Below are 10,861 nucleotides of genomic sequence, written 5' to 3' on the forward strand. Positions count from 1 at the left end.
ACTTTCCTCCTCCACTGTCACTGCAAGTCTGTGCATTCAGGCTGCCATCCCCAACACTGTGTTCTAATGAACAGATCACTGCATCTGATCTAGATCTATCTATCTATCTATCTATCTATCTATCTATCTATCTATCTATCTATCTGTCTGTCTGTCTGTCTATCTATAGTACTTGTCTCTGGGAAAAATCAGAATTTTAATATGCAAACATTTATTTATAATACAGAAATGGAAAAACCTTCAGGAGGCACACAACCTAATTATGACTTGTAGGCGATAATTTCTAGATACTGTCCTACTGTTAATGTGTGTTTAAAATAGTCTCATAAGAAGGTTTTATTGCGCAGGGGATTTAACTCAATGGTTCCACCGCCTGCCTCGCAAGCCAAGGACCTGAGTTCGATCCCCAGTACCAAAATAAAAATAAATAAATAAATAAATAAGAGAAGGTTTTATTTATAGGTACACTTGGGTCCACCTTATCTCAAATACTGTACATGTCTGTGGACAGTCTGGGACTTTGAAAGTGCAGCCCTCAAGAAGTTGTTAAATCACTAAAAAGAAACAGGCTCTATTGGACAAGGAAAACACTCACAAAATTTCCAATTTTAAATTTCATATCAGTAGGAAAATATTAAAAATGTCTGTGTATACATATGGGTAATGTATATATTGAATTACACACATGTCTCACATTATCAATAAATTCAAGTGGAAACATTTTGGTGAGTTATTTTCCTATTAAATGACCATCTTGCCAAAATTGTAAAATATTTTATTACATCATTAAAATAACTCACTTACCATCTCAATAGCTTATATTGTTTAACTGCTTTCCTGAATACTCTGATCTGAAGAGTCTATCTTAATACACAAAAGGGTGTATTATTTTTAAAACAATTCTGATATTTTATACTTTCTAGATGAATTAAAACAGAAAGTACATGAAGATAATAATGCCAAAATATGAAGATAATAATGCCAAAATATACAATATTTAATATTGAGGATAGTTTCAGTTTCTAGATTATCTTAAATAATTTATACTAAAGTAGGGAGTTGGAAGGATAAGAATTTTATGATATTTTTGTACTATCAGTAAGAAAGTGATGATAACTTGGTTCTTGGATCTACTTCTTTGGTATTTAATACTTTTTAGGATAGAAAATGCAAATCTATGTAATTTTTAAAGTAAAAATTCTATTACATTTTTGAAGTATACTTCAAAATTCATTACATATGGAGATGAGAATCAAAGGTGGAAGTGTTTATTCTATCCTAAATATTGACTCTGTACTTTAAAATTTTTATTTTCCTAGTGACTGTACTTATTATGATCTTATTTGAAGTGTGGTGTATAGTATAGCAAAGTAGAGGAAGATAGCAAGAGTAAGACTAATTAAATATTTGGAGCACATTTCAACTCTCTGGCCACACTTAAGAGTGGAAAACCAGGAGGGTGAGATAATTAGAATTCATGAGGAAATGCTGATGGAAGCAGGCCTGTGTGGCCTGGAGAAGAATAGCAAAGGGTGGAGGTTAGGAGGCAAGGGGAACATAATTGCTGTTTGAAATATTTGAGAGCTAACAAACATTTAAAAGAGGAATGACATTTGCTCTGGAATGCCAGTAGAGATGGGGATGGAAATAGGAGATCAAAGAAACAGAGTTTAAAGACTTGGAGCAGACATCAGGGTTTTTTTCAGATGTTTAATATAAATACTCAGCTACATTAGCAGCTTAGCAAAATAGATCATTTTGACTGGGAACATTATAACATAAATAGTATTGTGGGCAGCTTCTTCCATATGTAGATTGGTAAGTGAACAAAACAATTCCATTTAATATTTCATATAGGTCTCTGTTTTCTTATTAGCATACTGGCTATCATATATACCTATGCATACAAACTTACTCCCTGGCAAAATAAATGTTTCAATTGTAACATCTTGACCAGTGAACATATCACATTTGTATATCTGACATCAGTAACTTGTAGAATAATGTGGCATTATGTTCCAATTTTCAATATGATTAGTATTCTGCTACTAGTTTAATGATAAAATGATTTCATCTATCAATATATAGAAAATACTATACTTTATAATAATTTGTCTAAGAATGTGACAGAAAAATATTTACCAGTTTAAAGTGAATCATTTCCTAAGGGCTTTTTCTTCCCCCTGCCACAAGAAGAAAAAACCCTGCCTTTTATTATATTTATCTATAAAAGGAAATGGAGGGAGAAATAAATTGTCAAATCTTAGATCCTACTGGATTTAAATTCTGGAGAGCAAACTTTGAAGCTTTGTACTCAAGAATTTATTTTCTCTTTGTATTGCCCTGTCAGTTATTTTGAAACTTTTACCACATTCTGTACTTAGCATCATAATAAAGCCCACTGAAAGGTCCTTTTTTGTTTCTTAACTTGTTAAGGTAATAGACTTAAAATTTATGCACATATTACCATTTTTCCATGACAGTATATTCAACCAGAAGCAACAAAAATAGATAATTTGACTTGACATGAAATATCTTTACTTTTTAAGCTATGGGAAATGATCAAGTTGAATACCAAATATGGATATTAAGGATAGAAAAAACCAGGAGAGATAGGTAGAGCATAAATCAGCAGCAAAACTTTTCTACTGGTGTAACACATAAAAGTGGGGGACCTCAATAACTTTTTTATTAATTTGTGGATACATAGTATCTAGCATAGATGCCATCTAACATGTGGATGCACAATAAATTTGGAAAAATTAAATTTTTTGATATCTAGTCAGGAGACAAATCTGAAAATTTTAAGATTAAAATAATGAAACATAATTAAAAGGAAAACTAATGTCTGTAGTTTAAATTTTTAACTTAATACTTACAACACCTTATTCCATATATTGCTTTTATCTTATTCCATATTTTTTTTCTTAAATTCTTTTATTGGTACATTTTAGGTATACAATATATTTACATTTATCTTTGGGATCTTGTACCTTTACATGATGCATCTTGGTTCTTATTTTTTCCCCATTCCCTGCCTTCCCTTCACCCCCTCCACCTTTCCCTATTTACAAAGACTTACTCCATTTTTTTAATGGCTTTATTTAAAGTGTTTCCTAAAATAAATTAGACTCAAAATTTTGTTGCATGATTTTTCTTTATGAGAAAAAGTTTTAATATATCTTTGGTGTAAGCAAAAATGCAATGTTTTTCTAGGGTTAGATGATTTCAAAAAGCATGATAATCACTTTAACGGTAGTTATTAAATCTTAATTTCTTAAGATTTTTAAATTAAAGATATTTTTGAGATTCACTCTTATGTTTTTTCTACTTGTTCTGGGCACCTATATTCCAGCTGACATTCACCTTTCAACTGTATTGAGTACTAGATGTTTTAATTTAATATTTAAAAGAAAAGAACCTGCACAAACTTTTGCCATGAATATAAATTTTAAGGCAAATTGTTGACTGTTTAGTGAAATAGTAACAACCTAGAGATCTTAATATTTGTGTGTAGAACTTTATTTTTTCAATAGATATGGGCAGAATTTGATCTTAAATTAAGAATAAGTTTTTATTTAAGCTTCCTTAAGACCATGCTTTATTTATAAATTCACTGTTATTTCTCAAAGCAAAACAGTATTGGTATCTATTAAAAATGAAATATATACCTTCACATTTATGTTTTAAACTAGCCTGGCTTTCTCTTTTTTAGGCCAATGGAAGCACTGTTGTGAAGAACTTATGAAAATTGAGATCATGTCACCACGGAAACCACCTTTGTTTTTGACAAAAGAGGCAACCTCAGTCTACCATGATATGAGTAAGTGGGGTTTATCTTTTCTAAGCTGCAGGATGACAAAAACAACATTGTCCATGCTCAAGCAGCTTATTCTATTGACATTAAAATGCTAAAATTTTCAAGGCACAATCAAAGTGAATAAAAAGAGACTATGATTATAAGCTAAGGAACTCATGTTTAATAGATGAATTAATGCAAAACTAATGAATGCACATTTTTCCTAGTTTGAATGCTCTAAATCAGACAAAAATTTTAGGGTTTAAAATGAATAAAGGTCACTGAAAATAAGTATTAGCTGAATAGTTGATAAAATTCTAAGAATATAAGTTTGCAGATTCTAAAATGTAATCATGGTTAGAACATTTTCCTTTTTTTTAGTTTTGATAGATAAATATTAGTAAATGGAAGCTTTCCTCTCTGGTCAAAAATAATGAAGTCTAATAATTTAGAAAATTTTAAATTTCTTAACCTATTAATATTCCATTTTCCCATACTTTCAAAAGGTGTTTGTTTATCCTTGTGGGATTGCTTTAGTGAATATTGTTATATGTAAGCACAAGTCAACAGCAGCTTGTAATCTAATTTGCTACTAATGTACCTGCACTTACATATACTTTAAAATGTTACATTAAAAATTATTTGTTTAGGTTTACACATTTGAAAAATACCAGTAATTCATTCAATAGACATTTATCTCTGCTTCCCTGTTTTTTCCAAGAAAGATTTCATCCAATACTGTTAACCACCAAAATGTTGTGAGGGCTTCACAGTCTTCACTGGGATTTTGATTTGATGTTTTTTCTTTTCTGTTTTGTTTTTGTTTTTTCACTTTATCAGAGACTTTTCTGGTCTACAGGAAAGAATACTGATTGAGTTATAATCATCGTAGCTTGTCCATCAAGCTTTCCTAGAGGTCAAAATAAGGTTTCAAATCCCAAAAAAGTTATCTAAAAGATTCTTAATCTATAGAATTTTTTAAAGTACTCATATCTCCTCTTTATTTTGGAATTTTTTATACATGTGAGTGTGTGTTATGTGTAGTATATATTTATACACTATGTACTTTATATGCACTAGCTATTATGTGTATAATATATAATATGTGTCTGTAGTACAATGAATGACATCTTTGGGTTTGGGTTCTATTGATCAGTTATTCTTACAAGTAAACATTTTATTGGTTACCCTACTCTAAGGTTTTGATGGCCATTATAGATAACTTATTAGTTTGAAAAATAATAACTTATTCAATTAAAGTGCAAGCTCTTGAATTTTTTCCCATCTATTTTTTCCCTTAAAATTATTGCAGGCATTGATTCACCTGTGAAACTTGAAAGTTTAACTGACATAATACAAAAAAAAATTGAAGAAACAAATGGACAGTTCATTATTGGTCAGGATGAAGAGGTCTCACCACCTCCTTGGGCCTCAATATTTGATGGTAATCATAAAATGGTTATCCAGAAAAAGGTATTGTCCCCTGCAAGCGAGCAATTACATGACGGGAAAAGGAAAAAGAGACGAGCTCCCCTTCCTCCTCCTGATAAACTTCCATTCAGCTTAAAAGCACAGACCAACACAGATCAGTTGGTTGAGGACAACTGGGGAAAGGCAAGTACATTGCAGTCCTTGCCTTTGGATACCAGACTATCAACCCTGATGCATCACTTACAGAAACCAATTGCTGCTCCTCGAAAACTTCTTCCTGCCAGGAAAAACAGTTTAACTGATGGTGAGCACACAGACACTAAAACCAATTTTGAAGCTAAGCCAGCGCCAGCTCCAAGGCAGAAATCCATCAAAGACATTTTGGACCCTAGATCATGGTTGCAGGCACAAGTATAGAAAACCCTTACTGTATAAAACATTGAAGAGAATGTAACTGTGAGGCTTAATTGATAGGCATTGTTAATGTAGTAATGTTATATAATTTTATAGGTAAATATAGTAGTGATTTACATAAATAATAAGCTATTAGGTATAGAAACATTTTTTATGGTGAAGAAATAGATTTTTCTTTTATTTCTGATTTTCAGAATGTAAGTGATTTCCCCATAGAGTATAAGAGGCAGTTTCTAGACAATATCCTAATTGTTGGAAGGGTTAATTTATTCCTAAATTAGTACCAAGCAGTGAATAAGCACTAGGCAGAAGAAAGCATTAACATTTCTTTTGGGGAGAGACTGTCTAGTAATTTAAAATGTGTTAAATATGAGCCATATTCTCATGGTGAGAATTTAAATACTAATGGAATGTTTCAAAGGTTTTATTCAAACCACAAATTATAGAATCCACCCAAGAAAATTTTCTTCTTAACATTCTGGAATTCTCATCTAATGGTTCACTGGCTCTCATCTATTGTTTAACTCACTAGTTTATAGTCTTGACCTTTTAAATTCCTGGGATAAATTTTGGAATATTAAATTCTTTGTGTTTAAAGGGAATTTGTAATGTGCTATTCAAAGTCGTTTCCTTGATGAACCCTGAAATCCTGTTGACATTAACTCTCATAAGTGAAGCATAACATTTATTAGTTCAGAGAAATGGTAGATGAAATGTTCTTTGCATCCACTTTTTTGTGTGTGGTACTAATTTCCATTATGACTTTGCAATTTCAGGAAAATTCCAAAGTAGCTGATTAACACCTTAAAATTTAATACTTATTTGAAAAACAGATGGCAGATTTAAAAAATCATGAAAGTTGGCCATGGTAATAATTTTGGATTTAATCCTTTTAAATTTTTTAATTAGTTTCCTTTTTCTGGTAAGGGTTGATATGTGCTATTGATATTATTCATTAAATTCATATTCTTACAGCAATAACATGGGAATCATTTCCATAGGAGGTAATTTCCATAGCAACTAATCATAGTGACCTAAACAGGATTATGAAATCAAGTGAGGAATAAATAATAAGAGGATGAATATCAAATAAAAGAATTCATTTTTTTATAACAACACTTCTTGTAAACAAGACGGAAATAGTTTTTAAAAATCTAATCAGAATTTCCAAATAAAAGTTTCCATAAGGTGTCAGCAGCAGCACTAAAAATATCAAATCACACTGAACCCTAAATGTCATTGCAAGTAAAAATATAAAAAATTACTGCCCTGTGTATAATCTCTGGAGATCTTTTTAAAGCTAGGAAGAGCTCTATTTGGATCAGAGCTACATTATTGCAAAATAAAATGAACACTTGACCAAAAAAAGATTAATTTAAATGAAGTCTTCGTTATTTTTAGATAGCGCTCTTTTTTTTTTATTTGTAGAGCATGATGTAACTGCCAGATTACTTAGAACCTGACAAAAGATCTCTTGCGACTAATGTCACCAGGGCAGACATAGCATTTAGTGAGAAGAAAGTGACCTAAAAAGCTCATTATTTTTTCTACTGGAAGGGTCTCATAAATTTCTGTTGTGATTGCCATTTCATTAAATGATATATTCAAAACCTAAAGGACATTATTATTTGAATTTTTTACTTTTTAATATCACTGCTGTTATTGACACCATTTATGATTGTCATTGCCACTAAATTTTTCAGCTAGAAGATGCTGCAGGCAAAATTGTTTCTGATATTGGCATCTAAGCATTCCTTCTTTTTTTCCTAATTGATGCTTTCCTTTAATACAAACCAGTAGTAAAACTTCAAATCATATTTCTCCTGATGTAATTATACAGAAAGAATTTAAGTTGTACAGGAAAGACAACTTATTCATTATCTAGCAGTTGTGTTCTCAGAAGGGAACTTTTGAACCAGGTCTGAAGTCCTTCCTAGAACCATTCAGGTGAAGCCTGCTGGTGCTCCACCCCATCCCTGCTCACCCCCACTTCCCCACATTATTCTATTTCTGGGAACTCATCTTCCCATATATATGTTAGAGTCTTTAAAAATCAGCCAGCAATCTTCAGCTGCATCTTTTTCTTATTAATTATATTGGTACATTTAAGGTATACAATATAATGACATTCATCATTGGAAATTTGCATGTTTACATAATCCATTTTGGTTCTTATTTTTTCCCCATTCCCCTGCCCTCCCTTCAACCCCTCCACCCCTCCCTATCTACAAAGACTTTGTTTCCATTTTTTCTTTTTTCTCATATAAATTCCATTCTTTTCTTTCTTTTCCCCTCCCCCTCCCATTTCCCTGTCTTTTGATTATTGTGCCCATTAAATGATAGTTTACCTGCCCCCTAAAAAGGAAAGTTATAATACAAAGTTGGATTTTGTTTCTTCTTTCTCTCTTTTCTGTCTCTCCCACTACCATTTTCCTTCTTTTACAGTGTTAAAAAAAAATCTAAAAATACCGAGTTAAATGCTGTCAAGGTGTTCATCAGAAATATTTGTTTTCTTATTTTCTGAACCAGAAGTTACGATAGAAATATGCCATGTAACATGAAAGGTTTCTGCTTTTTTATGAGCTGGCTTTTCACATTCCTTGTTTGCCTTTTTAATTTGTCTCTGGATGTATAAAGACTATAAACTTGAAACAGTTTGCTGTCATGTCTTTATATTATAATTAGAGAAGCATATAGGAAAAATAGATATTTTATGATATAATTTTGATAATTTGAAGATAATGTCTTAGACAATTATATTTACATTTCAAGTTCTAGAATACAAATTTCTTACAATAGCATTTAAGATAGTATTATTTTTAATTGCTACAAAATAATTATTTTAACATCTTGCAAGGACAAAGAATATTTTTCATTATAAATGCACATTTCCTAAGGTAAATATCAAGCATGACAGGCCTTGCTGAGTTTTGTTAAATCCTCCTTAACTCTCTGCGTTGCCCCCAAACTTCTTTTAAATGGATGTGAATGTATCTGGAAAACTAAATCCATTTATTATAAAGGCCTTATCTTTACCCTTTAGAATACCATTAAATAACACTCTGGTTTCTCTTCAGATCATATAAATCTTTCGGCTTTTAGAATACCATTAAATGTATTTTACCTGGTACTATTTATTAAAAATGGAAGCTTCCGTGATTTAGAGACAACTCATGTAAGGTAGGTTAAGCAGTCAAGTATTTCTTTAGGCTTATGGGCAGCACCTCAGCCACCTACTGTGAAGTTAATTAATTCAGTCCAAAATGAAATTATAGGGCAGTTTGGTGCAGTTATGTTAAATGCCATTCAAATGTAATCATCTGTGTTACCACAAATGAGAAAAAACCATATTAGATAGAAAATGCTATACCAGGAACAAGAAGAAAAATGCTTTTGCAGGAAAAAAAATCTCTTCCTCTGGTCAGAATTTGTCAAAACTCAATTGCTTTTTCAAAGAGTGAATTATTGAACAGTAATTAAGCTTTAATTAATCATCATTTATGTTCTAATAATTGTCCTCATTGTTCTATTAGTCTTAAACTATAATGTAAATAGAGTTAACTTTCTGACTTACATTTCAAGGCATTATTCTTTTTAAATGTTTACATGTTCATATTTACTTCATTATAATAATAGCCATATGAAAACTATTCTGGATTATGCATTTTCCTAGTTAATCCTGGGAAAAATATTACCTTTTAGTTTTTAAAAGACAGAATTTCATTTGAAAATATACTAGGGTACTGTTTTCTGACATGCTTGTGTAATTAGCATTGTTTACAATTTTGTTAATGTGTATAAAATTTCTGGATTAAAAGGTACTAATTGTATCATAGGCATATTTGTTTAAGCATATTTGTTGAGACATATCTGGTAAAGAACCCTAAGTCATGTGATAAAGAGTTCTGCACATTACAGAAACTGATTCATGACGATATTTTCTAACATATTTCCTTAGAATCTTCTTCTGAGCTAGACTGGTAGAAGTAGACAGTATGGTAGAATCATTTTAGGGAAAGACTTATGTAGTAGCTGGCTACTTCTTAGAAGACTAATGCTCTGAACACCTTGGCATACTTAACACTTATTTAATTGTTTGTATATTATCCTTCTTAAAGTGTATGCAGTCTTAAAAATCCTTTGATGTAACCTTATTTTGAGGTCAGTGATGTAGAATTTCTACAGAGTAAGTCACTGTGAAAAGCAATTTGTGTACCTAGTATATTCAGTCACTGTTAGACACAAGGAGACTTATTTTAATTCACCTCCCTCAGTAATGATTTTTTTTTTTCTCGTGGAGCACTTAGGAAAGGGAGTTGGAGGTTGGCACAGGAATGACCAGCCCTAGCTCAGTTATATTCAACATTTACTTATAAGTCTGTAGTATGATTAGAAATATTTGACATTTCTTTTTAGAAAAAAAAACTTTCCTTTCTCTAAAGAGAGGAGCTAATCAGTATACTTAGATAAACAAAATACCTTAAAGTTCAGTTAAGAAAAAGAAAAACTATTTCAGAAATGTTTAAAATATTTTCCTTTTTCTGAGTATAGGAAAAAATAACAATCCTGACGTGTTTGATACTTAAGTAAATTATACTGAAAATTGTTTTTCAGTTGCAATAGTTTGCTTTTAAGAGGTATGGGAATCTGTTAATGTAACTATTAAATGAGAAAAAGGTTGGAAAGATTATATATATTCATAATCATGCTGTATCACAAGCATTTTTCAAGATCAACATAAATTTTGTTGAAAGTGGATACTTTTCTTTGTTATTTCAAAACATTTTTGGTTTTTGTCTATTGTAAAGGAAGCACATTTTCTTTTTTGTGAATAAATAAATTTTTTAATTTGCTATCTTAAATATTTAATGTAATTTATTATAGGAAGTTTATAATTTTCTTGTAGAAGAAAAGGCATAATAATTATTCATTTAACCTCAAATACTAAAACATGTTAAATACATACAAAATAGAAAATGAGATAATATATGCATACATTTCATAAAAATACTCTGATTCTTCAGGTATTTTCATTTCATTTTAAAAGATTTTTTTAAAATATGCTACTAATGGTAGTGGAGCAAAGATCCAGCCCCTTTCCACAGTTTACAGGAACCATTGCAAACCAGCTCCTACCTACCACACTATAAGGCACATTGTACAATTGCTACTCTCCTCTCATAGGTGTTGCCTCCACAGACTGTCATTTCTGCTTGT

At 30.9% G+C, this 10,861-nt stretch overlaps 1 protein-coding gene across 6 annotated transcripts in view; it reads left to right on the forward strand.

The window, feature by feature from the left end:
* Positions 1-10,489, forward strand: part of Rtkn2 (rhotekin 2) — a 73,872-nt gene extending 63,383 nt beyond the window's left edge. For 5 of the 6 annotated variants that reach the window (XM_087184809.1, XM_021239170.2, XM_021239173.2 and 2 more), the window contains 2 exons: positions 3,716-3,823; positions 5,112-10,489. In XM_087184809.1, the coding sequence (XP_087040935.1) occupies positions 3,716-3,823; positions 5,112-5,647 (644 nt within the window). In that variant the 3' untranslated portion in view covers positions 5,648-10,489. The remainder of the gene's footprint in view (positions 1-3,715; positions 3,824-5,111) is intronic. The other variant, XM_021239171.2, reaches the window with a different exon arrangement.
* Positions 10,490-10,861: the final 372 nt, after the last annotated feature.

Source organism: Heterocephalus glaber, unplaced genomic scaffold, assembly GCF_053883595.1.
Source record: "Heterocephalus glaber isolate CG9 unplaced genomic scaffold, H.glaber_assembly_v1.0 deba00001497, whole genome shotgun sequence".
NCBI classification, from domain to species: domain Eukaryota; kingdom Metazoa; phylum Chordata; class Mammalia; order Rodentia; family Bathyergidae; genus Heterocephalus; species Heterocephalus glaber.